Genomic DNA, 22939 nt, shown 5'->3' with positions numbered 1-22939 from the left:
AAAGACAATTTAGATTTTTTGTCAAACTTGACATAATTGTTTTAGTCAAAAATGAAAACAAATTAGCGCCTTTGACAAAATTTACGTACCTGTTTTTGTAAACATAAAATCCAATTTAGCGGGTTTTAGCGCAAAACTTAAAGGGAAATTTCACTTTTTTAATTTATTTTGCCCAGCCACTATCCTTATGAGAAATTAACACACGTCTTTATCTTTTCTGTGTGTTCTAAAGATATAAAAACAGCTAAAAAGAGGTGGCTAAGAATGCATGTAACGGGACGCACCTATTCCGCCTATAAAGTTCTGAAAAATCCTCCTGAAACCACTACGCTCCATTTGCATTATGTGACCTGCATATTAACCAAGCTACGGCGACATTGCGATGTCAGCGCCTCACTCACTATGCCTCAGGTCACTCCTGAAAGGTAGCGCTACATTTTGGAGGTGCCGCCACTGCTGTGTGTGTTTTTGTTTAAGTTTGGAAAAGTTACGCTCGGTGTAGCCTTCCTTACTATGGTGCTATGTGAAATCAGTGTGCCCAGGAAGGAAGTTCCAATAATGCTTAAAATAACCAAAATCGGTTAAATACTGTAAGTGTTCCACGTTATCGTGAATGTGCCTGTTACTACATGCTCACAGCATGGATAGAAGACGATAAAACGTTGTTGGATGTTTTTGGAGGCGTTTTAATAGCGGGCTTAGCGGAATAGGTGTGTCCCATTACATGCATTAATTAGCTGTAGAATTGTGGATGCTGGGCAAAATTCCAAAAAAAGTGCAGTTTTCTTGAACATATGTTTTAGTAAGCAATGAATACAAGTTTGCTCCTTCGACACACTCCGAAACGTACATTTTAATAAACCTTGACTACAACTTAACGCCATCGTCAAACTGAACATACGTTTTAGTAAACATTGTATACAATTCAATGCCTTCGATGAAATGAACACATGCTTAAATAGACACTAAGTACAATTTAATGCCTACGTCAAACTCAACGTAAGTTTTAGTCAACATCCAATTCAACATATATTTTCGTAAATATCAAATAAAATGTAATACCTTCGACAAACGTAACAGATGTGTTTTAGTAAAACAAATGCACGTCGCTCCTTTGACAAACTTGACGTAAATGTTTTTGTCAATGTACGTATTTTTATAAACAAATAACAATCTCACTACGTGTTTTCGTAAACATCAAATGCAATTTAGCACCTTGGACAAACTTAGCATACATGTTTTTGTATAAAAAGATGTTTTTACGATGGAGCTCCATTGATGTAGTTCATGTCCTTGTTTTCGTAAACACTGAATACAGCTGAGTGCCTTCATGTGTGTTCTAGTAAACATTAAAGGCAATTTAAAGCCTTTTGATTAACTTTTGACATAAATGTTTTTGTCAACTTCGAAGACAAATTAGCGCCTTCGGCAAACTTAACGTACGTTTTAGTAAGCAATGACTACAAGTTTGGTCCTTCGACAAACTTCACAACTTAACACCGTCGTCAAACTCAACATACGCTTTAGCAACCATTGCATAAAATATGGTGCCTTTGATGAAATTAACGTACCTTTTAGTAAACATCGAATACAATTTTGTGTTCAAATAAAATAATACCTTAGACAAATATGACGGATCTGTTTAAGTAAAACGAGTACAGGTCCGAGTTAACATCAGAGACAATTGAGTGCCATCGACAAACTTAACATATGTTTTTTTTTAGACTCAAATACAATTTCAGTACATGTTTTAGTAAACATCAAATACAATGTATCGCCTGTGACAAGGTCAACATACAGTACACGGTTTCGTACAAATACAATTACATGTTTTCGTAAACACTGAATATGATGTAGCTCCTACGACAATGTACGTGTTTTTGTAAACATCGCATACAATTTAGCACCTTTGGCTAACTTAACGCATGTTTTATTAAACACTGAAGGCAATTTAACTCATTTGACAAATATTTTAGTCAACATCGAAAACAGATCAGCGTCTTTGACACACTTAACGTACGTGTTTTTTGTTTTTTTTTAAGCATCAACTACAATTTCCCTACGTGTTTTAGTAAACATCAAATACAATTTAGTGGCTTGGATGAAATTAACTTGTGTTTTGCTACATTTTAGCAAACATTGAATAAAATGTTGTACCTTCGACAATTGTAAGTGTTTTAGTAAAACAAATACAACGTAGCTCCTTCGACAAACTTGACATAAATGTTGTAGTCAACAACAAAGACAAGTTAGCGCCTTCGACAGACTTGACGTACGTTTTTGCAAACGTCAAATACAGTTCCACTACGTGTTGTAGTAAACACTGAATACAATTTGGCGCCTTCGTCAAACTTTATGTACGTTATAGTGAACATTGAAGAAAACGTACCGCTTGTGACAAACTTAGCGTAGGTGTTTTATTCGAATGAAAACAACGTAGCTCCTTTGCCAAACTTACCTTGAAGTAAACATTGAATATGATTTAGCAATGGGTGTTGATGAACATGCAATACAATGTTGCACTTTTGACAAACTTCACGTACATGTTTTATTACGTATTGAATACAAAGAAGTTGAGTTTAAGCTGCAGACTCAATGCTTTTAAGCCACAATTCATCATAAAAATGCTCCTCCGTCGACAGCGTTAATTACCCTTGACCTAGCGGGACAAGGCAACATGAATGCATGGTATAACTGCTGTTGTACTATGCACATGACAATAAAACTCTCTTGAATCTTGAATCTTGAATGAATGAATACTCGCAGTCGTCAGATCGGCCAAGCCACTGTGCTGACACGGCACGATCGAGATTTATGTGCTATCTTAACCCCCTCCCACCATGAAATGCATACGCAAAGCGCCAACTGCTCGATCAATGTCAAACGGCGCTTATGCGGACGTACGTGTCACGATGCGGGGGTTAGGAGGAGACATAATATTAATGGTATTTTCCGGCCTCGTGATGATGACACACTGCCATGACTCCACAAGCAGATACCCTGTGATAGCATGTCATTAGCGTTTGCAATAATAGCACACAAGCAGCAGGCGTGTCACTGAATGCAACACTCAAATCTGTAATTCCTAAAAGCGACAGTGTTAATTAAAGCATCACGCTCAGTGAACGTGGGGAAAATAACGCATTGTGTATGTATACGCAGACGAGAGCGCAGGCCTAGCCTGTTAAAATGTATTTCTTCCTTTTCTTGGTACAATGTCATCGATTTTGAATCAGGAATAGTTCTATTTTCGTAGTAGTAGTAGTACTAGTAGTAGTATTTCAAATAAACTGCATATTAGTGGTCCAACATATCTGAAAACCTACCAAATTTGGTGGGTGAAAATATAGTTGTAGTATTAAAAAGACAACCCCTTCAGTAGCAGCCATTTTAGAGGATTTTGACTGATCTTTCAAGGCACACAGAATATTGTGTTCTATGGCTGCTATATAAACATGGAACCTACCAAAAGAAACATTAGACTCCCATCTTTCATCAGGAAAGAAAACGTTGTTTCTACCTTTTTCCGTTCTTTAGTCATGAGCAGTAGAGCATAGGCAAGTTTCAGGAAAATATCAGTTCCTGACTAGAAAAGGGAGAAAACCAACTTTTTGTGAAAAGATACATTTCAAGCATAACTTTCACTTTGACACAAATATTTTTTGCTTTTGTGACAGCTCAAATATCTAAACAACTATACCAACATAAACAACACAAAAAAGGGCTTGTTTTACATCAAAATTACAATTTATTTACAAATATAACACCATGAACTAGTTACAATTTTCACATTTGGAACTGAACTATGTGTGCACGAGCGTTTGTGTGTGCGTGTGCATGCGTTAAAATTTCCCGACAATGCGTAACCTTTTGCAGACGAACACTCCTCCACGCTCTCCCACTTCCTCCTTCCTGTCATGTGTGATTCTTCAGTCCACATGCAATGCACTTCTGCCACCTTGTGGCCGTTTTTATGGCTTAAAAGTCGGATGGATGGATACATACTGTACGTTGTTGGGATTGGGTGTTCGGGGTTCAAAGTATAAATACGTCTTTAGTATTAAATGAGTTAATTATCCCTCCACACCAGCTTTCCCAATCGACTAGAAATTCGGTAGGCGTGTCAAAAAAAATGTCAAAAATGTCTTCTAAACAGCAAGTTGTCCACACATCTGCTCCTTGCCTCAAACCAACTCTCCATTTCCTGCTTCTGTCTGAGCTCCTTGCTCGCTAACAAAGTCATGAAGCTAGACTCACTGGCTAACGCCCCATGGGGGTGCCCACAAGTGAATCGTGAACCTGACGTGGGCTCACGGGTTTAGTGAGTCGGGTAGGTGGACTCTTTGCGCACGAGCGGGTTTCTCTTTGACGCAGACGCCCCATTGAGCGCTGAATCATACGTCAACATCACCGCCATATTGGAGGTGGCAAGAGAGAACAGGGAAGATGCCTAAGTCATGTTCTGCGTGGAATTGTACCAACCGGTTCACAGTCCAAACAAGACCTCACGGGATTACCTTTCACAGGTAAGGCTGGAAAAATACTGTTGATTGTATTTGGCCGTTATATTTTACCAACACAATTTGTTGACTTTGTGGCATAAAGCTGTCGCATAATGCTGCGGATTCCCACGGTCAAACCAGCCTTTTGTAGAAAGGCGCTTTATTAAGTTTGGTCCATTTTCTGGCAGATCTGCCACATCCAAACGTATCGCCGCAAGGGACCAAGCATCTCAATGAAGTGTTTGCATGGACATCTATGGGAGTCTCCGTGTCTGTTTTTTTTTTTGCTCAGGGGCGCTGTGACTGTCGTGTGTTTTTTTCGTCTTTTTTTCCTCAGTCGTGATTTGTTAGATAGGGGTTACACACACAAGCAAGCTGGAAAGGTGAAGAAAATGAGCTTTCTGTTTGCCAACGCCAATCTTCACTAGAGACTAGCGACATCTGTTAGCGGCATGCTGCTTTTTCTGTTAGTTTTGCACATTTTGTTAGATTTTCATGTTTTGTTTATGTTGTGTTATTAAACGTATGTCTGTGTCCCATGTTGAGCATATCAATACTAAACATTTGATATCATTTGATTTTTATGTTAGAAATTCATTTAACGTGTATTTTCATAAGAAATCAATTTAAGTCACAAAAATATCTGAGGAGCCGTGTGGGAGCTGAAAGAATCGGATGTTTTTTGGGGAATGGAGCCAAAATAGTTGGCTATCTAAACAGAGCCGCACGTCCCATCACTAACGAGGTACGTTAGCTAGCAATCTACTTCCTGGTTCACGAAAAATTGTGTGAAACAGATCGGACGACTAGACTCAAAAGGTTTTTGCGTAGTCCTGCTAACTAAAACAAAGGGGAAGGAAATACCTCACTCCATAATTGCGCCATCAGTCTTATATCATCTGGTGCAGAGTGCAGCTAGCAAAAGTGCCGACGCTAGCTGTTCCTTAGCTGCCGCATCAAAAACACAGCGCGCAATGTGCAGCATGACCTTAATGCAAAGTACTATTATATTGTTATCCTGTTTGCCTTTCTTTGTTGAAGCAGATACGCTGACAAAAACTGAACATGACAACGAGAAAACATTTCGTTGTAATCTCCGCCCTTTCCCCCTGACTCTGCGCAGTGTGTAATATCGCCAAAGGCTTGATAACGTGGCTTTATCACAAGGAAGGGGGCTGACCTTTGGGGGTAGTAGGGGGGCGCGCTTGGAGGTAAACACAACTATTATCACTGCACAGGCAGTAGCATTTTACTATACAAGTGCAAAAAGAAGTTCATAAAAATAAAAAGGACTCAAGAGGAAGCCTTGCCGGCAAGTCTTTTGTTCGTGTAAAAAGATGTTGCTCGCCATATAATTAAATAAAAACGATGATGCGCGATGGGACACGTTTAAGCATTTCAGGAAGAGCAAGACTTGCCTTACAAGTGTAAAAAGAAGTTAACTGTAAAGTGAAATCAGACATTTTTAAAATACAATTTAAATGTTGTACTCACTTGTGAACCTGGGAGGTCAGTCTCGGCACGCTAAGATTATCCACTATGTGAGAAAATTTGTCCAAAAAAAAAAAAAGACTATTTTTTAAAAAAGTGAAATGTATGAAAAATACATTTTTTAAGTAATGTAATTAAATAAAATACCATTAATAAAAATATCAGACAGTATATTGTATTAGATCAGCAATATTTGAAAATTAAATATTAAAAACACCAAATATTTTCAAAATTAAAAATATATATATTTAAAAATCAAATATGATAGTAATTTGTAAACACAATGAATACAAAATTAATATACAGCATATTAAAGTATTCACAAATATTTAGTGTTTATTTCCAGATTTTTACATTTATTCTATATTTCTATTTTATTTTTTGTATAAAATATTTTATTCAATACGTAAGATTCATAAAAACATAATTGTGCTTATTAAATTATATGATGTGTATATATATATATATATATATATATATACTGTATGTTTATGCGTATATGGGTAGAATGACAAATTAATATTGAGAGCCAATGAATGAACATATGCCCTAAGCACACTAATCTTACTTTACTATCCAGTAATGTCATTAGGTTAACACAGCCTGGGTATTGTGGCAGTAAATCACTACTATACACAGTAAATACTACTAAAATACGACACAACCTTGTAGGGGCGCTGAATCACTTTATTAATAGTGTGAGAGACAACACATACTGTACATGGAATTAGGAAGTAATGCACCTTAGTGTGTTTTGACTGTACACTAGGGGGCATCCTTAACATCCATTCTCATTTAAAATATTAGCTAAGAAGCTCTCATCTGCCAATGCAGTAATATAAATAGCAGATAAACCACATTTTAAAACTCTTCATCATATACGTGGTGTGCAAACTATGGCGTCGACATCAAAGTGCATTCATGAAAAGTCACTTTCCAAGAGGAATGTGAGGGCAGGGCTCCCCCTGCTGGTCATGCGCTCTCATCACATGGAACACACACGCGGGCTGTGCAAATGGACAAAGAATACTTCACCATATAAGGACTGCCTATGGACACTTAAACATTTTCTACAGGAGGAAAAAAACAAACATTTGAATAACTGGATATGCTTAAAAAACAACAGGGTTCTTAAAAACCTAAAAACAGGCCACGCTGCTCTTACGTGATACACTGACAAATGTCGCTTTCGTAGGGTCTAAAAATTGAGACGCAAGAAAACTGTTAGCTGCTAATTTTTATGCTACGGTTACATGAGTGACCGCGGCCTATACCACAGACGTGCAAAAACCACGTAATACGCATGCCAGGCCAGTAGTTGGCGATGTCACTTTGTAAGGATCATTTCTCGTCTGTGTCGTCATTAAAAAAAAAGACATATTTCAACTGAAGCTATGTTTACAGTCCAAAAATGCCATCGTGTAAACAAACACGTCTGTCGACACGTTTTGGTTGCCAGCAGTGTTGTTCAGCAGAGTGAAATTCATGCTAACAGCACTTTTTGAACATCTGGAAAGCTGTCGACGTTGCAGTTTGTTTTCAAGTGTTTGCGTATATGATGATTTTCCTGTCGTCCTTTTACTTTTGAAACTGGTTTTCAAAGATTAGCGTTGTTCAGGCACCAAAAACGTGTAAAAATACAACATAGGGGTTTTTTTTCTAGTTGACAACAATGTCGTACAGCATAGTACAATTCTCGCTAGCAGCGCGTTCCAAAAATTCTTTCATCGTTGTTTCAGTTATCGTAGTTCAGCGATTATACGCAAGTGTGCGCTCTTTGTTTTCTGTTGTCCATAGACAAATCACCCTTTTGTATTTCGGAAAACAGACGACCATTAAGCAATTAGACAGAAATGATTTTTCCAAACATCCAAGTTTGTCGTCCTGTACTCAGGAATGCCTACACTGGACGACAACAGGCAAGCCCTGTGTTTTTAATGACGACTTTTTGAGACTCGTTTTCCGAAGTGTGTGTTTTCGAGCTCCAAAAACGCCGCAACAAATGTGCAAAACGACACAGTTTGTACCTGTTTTTCAGAGCAGTGTTGTGTAAAAGACCCCAAAGAAGAAGAATTGATACTTTCTGAAATAATTTCTGCTGTCGTCGGTTACACTGAACGGGCAATTCATAACCATGTTATTGTCAAAATCATCCACTTTTGAGACTGGATGCGTTCCGAAATAAATTCTGTCATCATCGTTAGGTCGTAATTCATAAGGTTATTTTCAAAATTGATTTCTGAGACCTGTTTTCAGGCTCGAAAAATTCCATAACAATCCCAAAAGAGAAGTGCAGGAGAGTCATTTACTCGCATATGCCTACTTGGAACGTTGAGGTGGAAATTGATCATGTTAATTTTCAAAATCCACTTTTGAGACCTGTTTTCAGATATTTGTGTTTTCAGGCCTGAAAAATCCTGTAACAAAATCAACGCTGTTCGTGTCAGAAAACAGCGCTGCGTAAACGATCCCAAAAAAGAAGTGTGGGCTGTCGTCATCGTTAAGTCGTAACTTACTCGCATATGCTACACTCAATGCTTTGATAACTACGTTATTTTCAAAATCCACTTTTGAGACCTGTTTTCAGATGCTTGTGTTTTCAGGCTCGAAAAGTGCCGTAACAAAATGACACTTTTTGTGTCAGCGTTGCGTAAACTTAAGTGCGGGAGAGCAGAATCGATGCTTTCTGAAATAAATTCCGTCGCCATCGATAATGACGTTATTCTCAAAATCCACTTTTAGACCTGTTTTCCGATTTTTGCGTTTTCAGGCTCAAAAAACGCTGTAAAAAGGTGACTGTTTGTATGAGAAAACAAAACGACCCCAGAACTGACGCTAGCTGAACTTTTCGAAAAATTCTGTCGTGTTTTAAGACGTAACCTACTCGCAAATTCGTTCAATGAACATTTAATGTCCCAGTTTTCGGTTTTCAGTGATCAGGCGGAAATGAAACTGTGTCGTTTTCCAAAAAAATGCCCATGTTTGTGCTTTCAGGCTCCAAAAACGCTATTGTCGTAAAAACTAACGGTCGAAACGACACTGGTTTTTAGCCTTTTTCTTTTGAAAGCCATCGAAAAGCAAGTTAAAATGGGGACAACAGAAAAAACAGAATGAAGTTTAACTTGTGAGGTTGAGACATCAAAACTCTTAACAAGCCTTTTTCACACAGAAATCCCGCAAAGTTGGTGCATCGGCGCTGTAACACGAGATCCGGCACTTGTCCGCCTTTGCCTTTCACGCAGAACCCAGCGAAAGCACCCAGCAGATAATTAGAAGACGCCAGCGCCGGCGTCCCGTGTGACGTGTTTTGTGAGTACCCTGTCAGCATTGCGAAATACCCTTTCACACAGGTGTCGTCCCACCTCTGTTACAGCTCTGACACTACCTCCTACTATGGAAAATTGCCAGGTTGTCTTTGTTTTTGTCATTCTGTGTTGGTGCCGTTCACACAGAACAGCGACACAGGGGGGAAGAAAAAAAAAGACAGCCTTTACAGGCTGTGTGAAAGGGGCTGAAGTGCGTGAAAGTACGAGTGAAGCGAGAGCACCTCCCGGCAGTCAAAGTCGGACGACTACTTCGTGTGGACGCGTCCTCCCTTGGTTCCCAAAACACCCTGGGTTTCGTCAAAGTCTGCGGGGCGTGGCTAGAAGTCGCTGAGGATGCTGATGTCGGCGAACTCCTGCCGGTACCGGTGCGAGTACAAGACCAAGAGGCAGGACCACTTGAGGGCCATGAAGCTCCACACGCACGACAGGTACAGACTCCTCGGGTCGCTCACGGCTGCGGCACACAGAACAAGAACTGACGTCCACAACATGGAAGCTGAATGTTAAGGAGAGGCGTGGCTTACATTGCTTCTGCACGATGGCCAGCGTCAGGAAGGTAATGAAGGCGGTGATGGCGAGCACGCCAAAGAGCCCGCCCACGCCCATGAAGAGCTTGAGGCCTTTGAGCCACGTCCGCCAGTAGTCCTGAAGGTACATGAGGTGGGTGACCAGCGCCCACAGCGCCAACACGCCTGGCAAATTTGTGTAATAATACATAGTTTTAGTCTACATCACATTTAAAAGTACATTATGCCATGTATTAGAGGAGAGGCGTTCACTACGGAGAAGGCCTTTATTTACTTTTAAATTAAGCAAAATACACGAGTACAAAAACACTTATGATAATAATAATAATAAATATAATAAAACCTAACATTTAAAAGTACATTATGCCATCTATTAGAGGTGAGGCGTTCACTACGGAGAAGGCCTTTATTTACTTTTAAATTAAGCAAAATACACGAGTACAAAAACACTTATGATAATAATAATAATAAATATAATAAAACCTAACATTTAAAAGTACATTATGCCATCTATTAGAGGTGAGGCGTTCACTCCGGAGAAGGCCTTTATTTACTTTTAAATTAAGCAAAATACACGAGTACAAAAACACTTATACAAAAATCCTTCATGATTATAATAATAATAATAAACCTCACATTTAAAAGTGCATTATACCATAAGGCATTTACTATGAAGGAGGCCTTTAGTTACATAAAAATAAGTAAAATACATTAGTAACTTTTTATTATAATATATATTTTTAGTCTACATAACATTGAAAAGTACATTATATTGTTTATTAGGGTTAAGCATTTTCTACGGAGGAGGCCTTTATTTACATACAAATATGTCAAATTGAAGTTGGCACCTGTCAACAACACTTTGACATTTTTTAAATACACGAATTTCCACAAATATTTTCCACAAATAATTTTGTGTATGGTTGATTCAGAGAAGCCACCATTTACTACAAAAACATTTTCATACAAAAACATTTTCATAATAATGAATTGTATTTTTTTTTAATCCCACTGATAATTAGGGGTCTGGTGTTTATTTGAGGGAAGCCATTATTGTACAAAAGCATTTTTTTTTTTTTTTTTTTTTACACAACTGCATGAGAGCTGCGGGACAAAACGCAAGTTTGCCAGGCAAGCTATGTCCGTCTTTAAAGACGACTTACAGCATTGTTCTCATGCAGTTCTTTTGGGGAGTTCTGTGTGTTTTTGACATTTGCAGCCTTTCTCTCTTGCATTTGTTTTTCATCTTGCAGGGTACTGCCACCGTATTTAACACACACGTCGTTGAGTATACACATTTAGGGAAGTTGGGTTGGCAGTTTGACCAGTGTAGGCCTTGAATTAAAACGTTGATTATGTGCAAATAAAAAAAACAAGAGATGACTACAACTGTTTGTAAGAAAGTAATCAATGTTTTCATACCTGAGAGGCCTCCCATCGCTGCCGTCCAAGGCTGACGATAAACAATATTCCACAGCAGGAAAGCAGAAAGCCCAACCAGGCTGCCAAAGCTAGCATAAGCTATGCTAATGTAGATCCTCTTGATGGCCATGTCGCGCAAAAGTCCGACAAACGAAACTTCGGAGATTTAAACTTAGTGTTTACGTTTAAAAGAAGAAACACTGCTAAACTAAGCCGGCGACTTCACCAGCTTATCGCCATATTACGTAAGACTACCGCTGATAGCCGTGTGATGCTAGCCCTGGTAAAGGAGAATACAAAAAAAACGCTTCGAGACAACAGCCGTGATGTTTGTCGTCATCAGCAGGATCAAAATAGCAAACGTAATCGCCCAAAGGTCGCCTAAGTACAACTCTTATGATTTCAATAAAATAGAAGAAAAAAGACGAATGAGCAACAACTACACTAAGCCACAGCACTGTATTTCCGGTTGACGTTACAAAGATGACACAATCACATCAAGAAAGAAATGTCCCTGCAGCCTTTTCGGGTGCAAACGTACATCTACTTTACTTCTGTTTCTGTTCAAGTAACTGTAATAACGCACATATAATACAACATTGTGTGTGATGTTGTGTTGCTATGTATAATTTCAAGCAATCCCAATGGCGTGTAACTAGCCCATTTTAAAACATATATGCCAGCGTACACAACTAGAGACATTTATGCTTGCTACTAACTAGCCTTCTCTGTTTTGCCAAATGTATGATTATTACCCTTGGTGTGTGTGGACAAACACATCCCCTTTCCCGCATATATGATCATTTAAGTCTGTTGGGGAGCGGACATTACTGTTCATTTGTTGTTGTTATAAAAGCCGGCTGTACAGCAGGTGGCGCTGGTGATTATAACCCGGAAGTCCGGAATAAGAAGCGATTATTCCGATCCAGAAAAAAAGTCAAATAATTTGACCTTATTGAGAAAACTTTATTACTGGCGTGTCGGCGGCTAAAGACAACATTAGTCGAAGTAATACTTGAGTTGTAAAACGCTGCAGTTGGGCCTTTATGTCTTTTAACACTATCCCATCCGTTCAGTGATGCTAGTTGACCTTCGGATATACTGTATAGTGGTGTGAAAGAGTGTTTATTTTGTCACACTTAAATGTTGTAGATCATCATACAAATTTAAATATTAGTCGGTGTCAACAGAACTGACATTATTTATTGCATTTTCCGCAACCTAATTTTGCAAAAAATTGCAACTTTAGTCATTTTTCGTCACATTACGACTTATATTTATTCTTTAATATTTCAACTTTATGCTACTGAGATGATGTAATTTTTGTCATGAAATTCTGACCTTATTGTCCTGTTAAAATTATATTTTTTCCACGGGCCGCACTTTGGACACCCCTGGCTTAGAATATCAAAAAGAGGCATTTTTTATCGGTGTGTCCCTCATTGGCATTTTTTCATCTTTTGAACACCAATACCTACAGCGGCAAGGTACGTCATCAGGAAGTTGCCTACAGCCACAGCTGTCAATGTGATTTTGACTCTGCGGTTAACTATGTTTTTTTATAGTTCTGTTAAATGCATGTTTTCATCTTAGCTGCAAGTCCCATGCATACATCAAAGCCTGCTGTAAATGTCGAGCGATTGAAGACTCTTCCACGCCGACGTGTGGCCTCCGTGCCCTCCAGGCTCGTCCTCCACGCAGCCAATCAAGAGAGAGGCCGCCTGCGCAGGACTCGCACACAGCCAGCCCGGCTTGTCTGTGAAATCATCTTTGGGTCGTACGCTGCAGGAGAGCAGAGGACAGGGGAGCAGCCGCAATTAGAAATGCAAAAGAAAAGCCGACAGAAACTTTGGAAACCCTGGGACACGCCGAGGAGTCTCAAAAGTCCCGTGGTGAGTTCTTGACTTCCTGTGCTTTGATTGACAGCCTGTTTGATTGAATTGACACACACCGTTATGACATACAGCCAACATAATCTTCCATCACGATTGTATACACACACACACACACACACACACACACACACACACTCTTCTGAGTCCGTTTTAGGGTTCTTTCTACATTTAGGTGAAATGTTGTGTTATACTTTTCTGCTGTTAATGAACTGATTGTCTTCACTAAGGAGGGAGCTTGACCAATGTACTCTATGTATGTGTGTGTGTGTGTGTGTGTGTGTGTTTGTGTCACAAGACAATTCAGTTGGCAAAGTACACAATCCATGGGCGTATATGTGTGTCACAGGAAATCCCACTCCCTTCCCCAAAGGATCCAAATAAAAACACACTGGCATGTAAATAAACACACACAAACATGACATGATAGAGCTTAAGTACGCTATGTTGTATAATGTCATGAATACAATTATTTTACCTCTTTTTATTGCTTATTTTCTATTTACAGCTGTATTTAATGGTTCCTTTGTACTTCCTGCCATGCTTTTTAGTGTAAAGTATAAACGTTGTTTACTCATGGTACAGACTTCCCAGTAGAGGGCACCATTTGTTTGCAAACGCCGTGAAGTTGTAAAAAAAAAAAAAAAAAAAGGTAATATAACAATAAATTAAATAAAAATAAATTAAAGCGAGTAGCGCCACAATTTTTTCTTTTTAGTCAAAACACAAATAATTAAACATTTAATTAGGCAGTCACAACATCAGCAGCGACAGTATGCATTTAATTTCATAGAAAAATGACATAGGGAAAGTCCTATTAATAATGTTTAAATAAAACTAATAAATGCATCAAAATATTAATACCCAAACTTTATACATGAATAAAATAATTCTGAAAATGCCGTAAATAAAATGATGATAAAAGCCTGTATAAAATGTAGGGTTTTTTTCTCTTTAGTGACAACACAAAGAATTATATTTTTGTTTTTTAAAGGTATTATCTGGATTAAAAAATAAGAAAGTCAAAAAATTTTTAGTTACATGTCTTTCATTTTTCTTCAGTGATGATAAAATCTAATTTACGAGAAAATATCATTCGTGCTATAAACAACAATGGAAAAAACACTACATCAACATATTATTAAAATGAGTTCTAGAAAAATACAATAAATAACGTTTAAAAAATAAAATAAGTCTAAAAATAGTAGTATGCTGATCAAAATAAAGAAATAAAAGTCACAATAAATAACTATAGTGCTACTATAAATGGCATTTTTCCTTTTATCCGAGGCACAATTTTTTTATTAAAAAAAGTTACAAACTCAGGACTTGCATGTTTATGCGACAATATATTTTTTTTATAATTATTTCATATTTCAAGAAAAAGTGACACTCAAAGTATTTTTAATTATAAATGAATCAAACATTTGATTGAAAAAACAGAATTTGTATTAAAGCGCAATAAATACAATTTGTATTAAAATCCTTAGAAATCATATTTTTGCACCATTCAATTTAAAGTAAATGTGTATTGCAATCATTATAATGAAATAATATGTAATGTTAAGTACTACTGCATAAACTCTTTAATAATAGTCAGAAAATAATGTGTACAACTCTGCCACAGATTTGAATTGATAGGCTAGAATTCTATTGTATTTATAGGTGTCTTTCTGGGCACTCAAGGACACATAAGACTAAAGATTCATTGAGATGGAGCTCAAATTAGCATAATCACGAGTTGACAAGTCAAAACATAAATAAAGTTGAACAATCCTGTTTTCTTGTCATAGCAAGTCCAAATGCTTTCATGTTACCTCGTGATTCTGCAACGTTTTACCTGAGGCAAGCCTCTGTTTTAGCCTTTTCCACAAAAGCGGGACAAAAATGTTAGATACAGACCACAACATTGTCAAAACAACCCCTTGTTCACACAGCGCTGCAAAAACAAGTGAGACAGGGTCATATACTGTATATACAGTATATATAGCAAAGCACAGTTCATGCTCGAAGCTAACATTCTATTGAAGTATTTTGCATTCATTTTAAATCAACGTCAGAGAGGCCATAATAGCTTACTGTATGTGTGTAGTGTGTTAGCCTTGATGTTGGAATTTCCACACTTTAGAAGTGCTTTTAGTAAACCCTAGTGCAGTGCAGTGCAGTGCGGGGGTGTCCAAACCTTTTCCAATGAGGGCCACATAGTGAAACATGAAAGGATGAATGTACTGTATAGCTCAAGAAAAAAACGCATCTCAGCTTTGTGATATCGGTGAAAAAGCCTATTATTAGTATCAACTTCGCTCTCTGCTCTTTTTCCCCCCATTTTTTATTTATTTTTCAAATATTTCAACTTTTTTATAGTGCACTCTATTAATTAAGACTTTATTCCCGTAATATTTAGACTTTTCTCCTGTAAAATTACAGCTTTTCCCCAACCTAATTTCCAACAATGAGAGCTTTATTTTGTTTTGTTTGTTTTTCATAATATTACTACTTTTTTAAAGTATTTTTTTCTTTAATATTTCAACTCTAGCAACAAAAATGTCATTATTTGTCCTCATAATATTACGAGTTTGATTAAAATTACAACTTTATTTCTCCTGAGAATATGACTTTTTTTTCTCTTAACATTTGGACTTTATTGTTGTAAAATTACAGCTGTTTTTGTTTCCCATTTGTGCTGTTTTTTTTTCATTTTCCAAATATTTCAACGTTCTTATTCATTTTCTTCTCATAATTATGACTTTATTCTCATAATATTTTGACTTCACTCCTGTAATATTATGACTTTTCCCCAACCTAATTTTGTAAAAATGACAACTTTATTTTGTTTGTTTCCTCATAACATTACTAAGTATTTTTTCTTGAATATTTCATCTCTGTGATACTAAAATGACATTATTTTTCCTCATAATATTAAAAGTTTATTTGAGTAAAATTACAACTATTTTTCTCGTTAGAATACAACTTTTTTCCCATAATATTTGGACATTATTCTCATCAAGTTTTACCCGGCTGTTTTTTCCATTTCTATTGTTGTTGTTGTTGTTGTTGTTGTTTTTAATCTTTGAAATATTTAAACTTTGTTCTTGTACATTTTTTTCTCGTAATTGTGACTTGATTTCCATCATGTTTTGACTTTACTCTTTACTTTACTTTTTTCCCCAAACTAATTTCCAAAAATGACAAATTTATTTTGTTTTGTTTGTTTCTCATAATATTACTAATTTTTTAAAAGTATTTTTTCTTTAATATTTGAACTGTATGCTAGTTTATTTGAGTAAAATTACTTCTTTTCTTGTTAAAACTTTTTTTCAATAATATTTGGACTTTATTCTCATAAAATTACAGCTTTTTCTGCTGTTGATGTTTGTTTTTTTTAGTTTTCCAGCTACTTCAACCTTGTTCTTGTAAATTTCTTTCTCGTAATTCTGACTTTATTCCCATAATATTTTCATTTTACCCCTACAATATTATGACTTTTTTCCCAACCTAATTTTCCAAAAATGTCAGCTTTCTTTTGTTTTGTTTGTTCTTATAAAAATACTTTTTTTTTAGATTTCATCTCTATACTACTAAAATGACATTATTTTTATTTTATTCTAGTAAAATAACAACCCTTTTTCTCGTTAGAATCCGATGTTTTTTCTCGTAATATTTTGACTTTATACTCATCTGCTGCTGTTGTTTTTTTTATTTTCCAATTATTTCAGCTTTGTTCTTGTATATTTTTTTCTCGTAATTATGAATTTATTCCCATAATATTTTCACTTTACTCCCGTCATATTATGACTTTTCCCCCCCCAAACCAATTTTCCAAAAATGACAACTTGTGTTTGTTTCTCTTAATACAACTTCTTTAAAAGTATTTTTTCTTTAATATTTCAACTTTATGCTACTAAAACGGCATTATTTTTCCCTCATCTCCTATTCCATACACGTTGCAACAAAGGGGCTTATTGAGTTTTAAACGTTATGAAGGTCTTATTGTCCATCACTCAGCACACACTTTAATATGGAAAGTACTCAAGTCATGCAGATGTTTCAACAACAAGAGACGCTCTTAAAAAGTCCATAAAGACTTGACTGTGTGGCTCTTGTGTAGACCAAACTGGATCAGGTGGTCTACACTTGGGCAAAAGCAGAGATTTATGGTCTTAGAGCGTGTCATTGACCACTGCCGGCTTCTTAATCAGGGTAGGTGCATGCCAATTAATGACTCTTTACGGTCCTGCACTTGCTTCTGTGCTGTGGCCAAAGATAGGTGGGCACACAATGCGTTTTTTTATGAATCCATAAAGCCTGACTAGTGGCACTTTAACGGCCGAGCAAAGTGCAAACAACGGTGAGAAAAAGCGAAGCAAACTCCCCAGTTGCTGCGACCAAAGCTGGGACAACATGATAAGAAAGCAGACCAGTGGGAAAGATAGCATTGAAAAGCATTAGCTACTCTTTCCTTCTTTCTTTCTTTGGCCATGGAACAGTCAGCCATGAAAGACAAACCTATTCTCTTTACATTCTCCTCACTTTTTACTCATCACATTACCACTTTTTCTCAGTTGTTTGGTTGTTACATTGTTTTCTTAGAATGTTAGGACCTTCACCTTGGAGCATTCTGACGTTCTTGTAACATTACAATGTTTTTTTCTCGTAGCATTGCGACTTTTTTCTTGCAACCATTCTACTTTATTCTTGTAGTAATGCCTTTTTTTTTATGTTGCAACTTTTTGTCAGATTTTTGTTGGATTTTTGTCCTGTAGCATGACCACTTTATTCTCGGAACATTATTTTTGACTTTTTTCTTGTAGCATTGCAACCATGCTACTTTATTCTTGTAGTGGTGCGATTTTTTTTCTCATGACAACCTCTTTTCTCACAATGTTATGACTTTTGTCATTGTAGCATTACGACATTTTTCTTGTTACATTACAATGTTTTTTCTTGTAGCATGGCAACTTTTTTTTGCAACCTTACTACTTGTAGTGTTGCGATTTTTCTTATTACAGCTGTTTTTCTCATTTGTATCGCCATAGCATGATGACATTATTCTTGTAACCTAGCGACTTTTGTCTGGTGCCATAACGACTTTTTCTTGTAACGTTACAATGTTTTTCTCCTAGCATTGGAACTTTTTCTGCAACCATGCTACTTTATTCTTGTAGTGATGCGATTTTTTTCTCATGACAACCTCTTTTCTCGCAATGTTATGGCTTTTCTCATCATAGCATTACAACGTTTTTCATTCATTCATTCATTCATTCAACATTCCAATGTTTTTTTCTTGTAGCATTGCAACTTTTTTTGCAACCATACTACTTTATTCTAATAGTGATGCAACTTTCTTTTCTTAATGTTGCAACTGTTTTACTCATAATGTTCTGATTTTTATCGGCGTAGCATGATTACATGATTGTTGAAACCTGCCAACTTTTGTCTGGTAGCATTACGATGTTTTTCTTGAAACATTACAATGTTTTTTCTCGTAGTATTGTGACTTTCGCAACCATACTACTTTATTCTTGTAGTGTTGCGTTTTTTTTCTTAATGCTGCAACTTTTCTTCTCGCAATATTGTAATTTTTGCCGCTGTGGCTGGATTCCATTATTGTTGTAACCTAACAACTTTTGTCCCGTAGCATCACCACTTTATTGTCGCAACATTATGACTTTTTTCTTGTAACCAAGCGACTTTTGTCTGGAAGCATTATGACGTTTTTCTTGTAATGTTATGTTTTTCTCATTGCATTGCAACTGTTTTGCAACCATACTACTTTATCCTTGCAGTGATGCAATTTTCTTAATGTTGCAACTGTTTTTCTCATAATTGGTTATGATTTTTAGCATCATAGCGAGATGACACTATTCTTGTAACATAGCAACTTTTTGCAACTTTATGGCATCATAATCAGTGTTGATGGTAGTAATTTTGCTTTCTATAAATTTTATTAGAAGTTTTTTTTAATGTTTAACCTCAAGTAGAAGTGAGACACAGCTGATCAGGTGACGTGAAAAAGACAAAGTGCAAGCTGAAATAATACAGTACAGTGTACGGACTTTTTGGAGACAATGCCAGAGGAGGTCACGTGTGGGAGCAAAGCGCGCACACGCACTGGGGGTGGGAGATACTGCAAATGTTGGTATAGGTTCGATACCAAGTAAATACAGGGTCAGTGTTCATGGATTTTAAGAACAAAACACGACGCTGTTTGTGAAAACTATCGATCTCACCAGGCTTGTAAGGCTCCAAAAGCTATACTACCCTTGGTATTGACACTATCGGTATTTGGATCGACATGGCCGCCTCCACCACGCACACGCACACTCAGTACACCACAAGAAAGTGACGCAGCCTGAACGAGACGACCTGGACGAGGAGCACCGCGCGGTCCAGTCCGGCCAGGTTCGGTATGCAGTTCCCGGGTCCACGCGAGGTCCCGGAGCGGTACCATGGTCCTGCTGCGTATGGATGATGTCCGGGCACGGGTCATGTGACTGGGGGACTCGTTTCTTTCTTCTGTATGTTGTGTTTGGTGGAGAAAGAAAGAAAGATGCATCTGTTCCGGAGTTACAATTATCAAGTCTTCCCGGACAGAAGCTCCGTGGACACGCCGTCCATACGAGGAATTAGCTGGGTATGATGCACGCCTACTCAAATTCACATACAATGCCCTTATCATTATGCCGCTTCCATTTTATGCAGGTAGCTCGCCCTAAAGAGTGGCATCTTCTATTCTAAACAAGTCAGGACAAAATAACCAGCTTATACTTTAAGTCTTATTCTTTAAGACCTAAGCTATTACAACCGAAAGAGCAAGTTTAGCTGACAAGTATTTTTTATTTGAATGCAAGTGAATACAGGTATAGTACTCATATCTCGTGTTCTGGACAAGTTCTCATCACCTAAAGGGCACATCTTTCTTATTTTATGCATTTATGTGAGCTTAAACAACATATACCTTATAGTTCTTGAAAGTTACAACTTAGGTGTCCAAAGTGCGGCCTGGGGGCCATTTGCGGCTCTCGGCTGTTTTTTTATTGATTGGCCCGCAGCACATTCTAAAAATATTATTTAACTACTGAGAAAACTACGGAGGAAAACAACAACAGCAAAAAGGCAGTGGGGGGGAGGGCAGTGATTTTACATGCATTAGGTCAAAATTATTAAGAGAAAAAAGTGGTAATCTAACAAAAAAAGTTATAACGTCGTAATGTGAAGAAAAATTGGGCCTTTTAACTGAAGCTGAAATATTAAAGAAAAACATTTTTTAAAGCCGTAATATTATGACAAACAAACAAAACAGCAAATAAAGTTGTAATTTTTGGAAAATTTGGTTGCAGAAAAGTTATAATATTATGGGAATAAAGTCAAAATTACGAGAAGAAAATTTACAAGTAGAAAGTTGAAATAGTTGGAAAATTAAAAAAAAAACAACAGCAGAAATATGAAAAACAGCTGTAATTTTGCAAGAATAATGTCAAATTATTAAGCGAAAAATGTTGTCTAACAAGAAAAAAAAGTGTTTTACGAGAATAAAGTCAAAATATTAAGAGAAAAAAACTGTAATCTAACAAGAAAAAGTCATAATTTTGCAAGATAATGTGATGAGGAAAAATGGTGTCATTTTAGTTGCATAATGCTGAAATATTGAAGAAAAAAGATGTTATTTTTTTTAAGTCGTAATACTAGAGCAACAAACAAAACAAAAAATAAAGTTGTAATTTTTGGAAAATTAGGTTGCGGAACAAGTTATAATATTGTGGGAATAAAGTCAGAATTAAGACAAGAAAATTTACAAGAAGAAAGTTAAAATAGTTGGAAATGTGAACAAAAAAACAGCAGAAATGGAAAAAACAGCTGTAATTTTGCGAGAATAAAATCAAATTATTACGAGAAAAATTTTGTCTAACAGGGAAAAAAATGCCAATTTCATGAGAATAAATTTGTAATATTATGAGGAAAAATAATGTCATTTTAGTAGCACTGAGTTGAAATATTCAAGAAAGAGTATGTTTTTTTTTAAATAGTCATTATATTATGACAAACAAACAAAACAAAATGAAGTGGTACATTTGGAAAAAGTAATGAGAATAAAGTCATAATTAAGAGAAGAAAATTGAAAAGAAGAAAGTTAAAATAGTTGCAAAATTAAAAAGAAAAACAACAAGAGAAATGGAAAAAAACAGCTGTAATTTTATGAGAATGAAGTCAAATTATTAAGAAATAAATGTTGTAGTCTAAAGAGAAAAAAGTGTCAATTTTACTACAATAAACTGTACAATAAAATAATATTATGAGGAAAAATAAAAAGTCATTTTAGTAGCATAGAGTTGAAACATTAAAGCAAAAGTTTGTTATTTTACAATTTATTTACAATTTATTTACAATTGCAAAAGTTGTACTGTTATAAGAAACAAACAAAACAAAATTACAGTAAGTAGTGAATTTTGGTAAATTAGGTTGGGGAAAAAGTTATGCTATTATGGGAATAAAGTCATAATATTACGAAAAGAAAATTCACAGAGATTAAGGTCAAAGTTTAAATATTTGGAAAATTCAAAAAACAACAGGAAAAATGGGAAAAATAGAGATATGATACTGATAAAAGGCAATTTCACTCATATGAGAAAGCTAAGATGCAGTTTTTTCTTGAAGTACCGTATAGACAGTGTATATACAACTTCTTAGCATATCTACATGTGTTGCTTGACAAAACATCAAGGTGGTAACGTTGCATCCGTTCGTTTTTCACTATGTGGCCCTCACTGGAAAAAGTTTGGACACCCCTGCTCAACATCTACTGTATCTTATCATGTCGAATTATGAGAACCTACACAACATGTATTTTCCATCTTATACAAGTTGTTCCAACCCAAAGAGAATATCATTATTATCTAATTTGCCAATAATAACCTAAAGAGCGTGCATATTAACTTGAATGCAATTTACAGGACTTAGAATGCACATGAATTTGATGCCAATTTGATGCCAATTTGATGCCATTCTGAAAACCTTTAAAACGTGTGCATTTTCTATTTCAGTGCAAGTTAATACAGCTACAGTATACTTATCTTCTATTTTATTCATTTCAAATCATTATGACCTAAAAAGCATGTATCTTCTATTGTACTCTGTGATAATTTAGAGAAGACCTACCTCCTATTTTTTGCAATGATGACATATACAGTGCATGTATTTTCCATGTTAGGCATTTTATTAGAACCTAAAGGTCATAAAATGTATATTATTATGCAAATATGATGACCCTTAAGGTGTGTTTCTTGTAAGTTTGCAGTCACCCAAGGAGCGCAGATGTCAAATTTTGTACAATTTTGAGAACCTAGAGAGCGATCTACAGTACTTTCTCTTTTATGCAATCCTGTGCATCTCCAGAGCGTTTATTAAATGATTCATGCAAGTTGTTTGATCCTAAAGAGCCAACTAGAATACCTTAAAAATCAGGTATTTTATACAATTATGCATTTTGACACTAAAGAGCATCTATCTTTTATTACATGCAATTGTGAGAACCTAAAAAGTATGTATTGTGTATTTTATGCAAGTATAATACCTATAAAGCAAGTATCTCCTATTTTCTGCAATTTACAATCTACAAAAGAGTGTGACTTTGAAGTTGTTTGCAATTTTGTACAACCTAGAAAGCATCGCTGTTTCATGTTATGCAATTCTAACAATCTTTAAAAGTATGTGTCTTGTATGTTATGCGAGTATGAAAAGCTGAAAAGCTCGTATCTCCAGTTTATTCCATGTTGTGACAC

General features: G+C 36.2%; 2 protein-coding genes across 2 annotated transcripts in view; one reads left to right on the top strand and one right to left on the bottom strand.

Annotated features, from left to right (window-relative positions):
* Nucleotides 1-6659: 6659 nt before the first annotated feature.
* On the bottom strand, nt 6660-11772 carry slc48a1a (solute carrier family 48 member 1a). The gene is made up of 3 exons (XM_054794990.1): nt 11269-11772; nt 9844-10011; nt 6660-9773 (listed from the first exon to the last, which is right to left on the bottom strand). The coding sequence occupies exons 1-3, from the start codon at nt 11396-11398 to the stop codon at nt 9637-9639; spliced, it is 435 nt and encodes a 144-aa protein (XP_054650965.1). The 5' UTR covers nt 11399-11772; the 3' UTR covers nt 6660-9636.
* Nucleotides 11773-19335: 7563 nt separating this feature from the next.
* rapgef3 (Rap guanine nucleotide exchange factor (GEF) 3) overlaps nt 19336-22939 on the top strand; it is a 33338-nt gene continuing 29734 nt past the window's right edge. Inside the window, exon 1 of the mRNA XM_054795116.1 lies at nt 19336-19794. Coding sequence (XP_054651091.1) covers nt 19681-19794 — 114 coding nt within the window. The 5' untranslated portion in view covers nt 19336-19680. The remainder of the gene's footprint in view (nt 19795-22939) is intronic.

This window comes from Dunckerocampus dactyliophorus, chromosome 1 (assembly GCF_027744805.1).
Source record: "Dunckerocampus dactyliophorus isolate RoL2022-P2 chromosome 1, RoL_Ddac_1.1, whole genome shotgun sequence".
Lineage (NCBI taxonomy): Eukaryota > Metazoa > Chordata > Actinopteri > Syngnathiformes > Syngnathidae > Dunckerocampus > Dunckerocampus dactyliophorus.
Note: the sequence above shows the minus strand (reverse complement) of the source record. Positions and strands in the feature narration are given on the sequence as shown.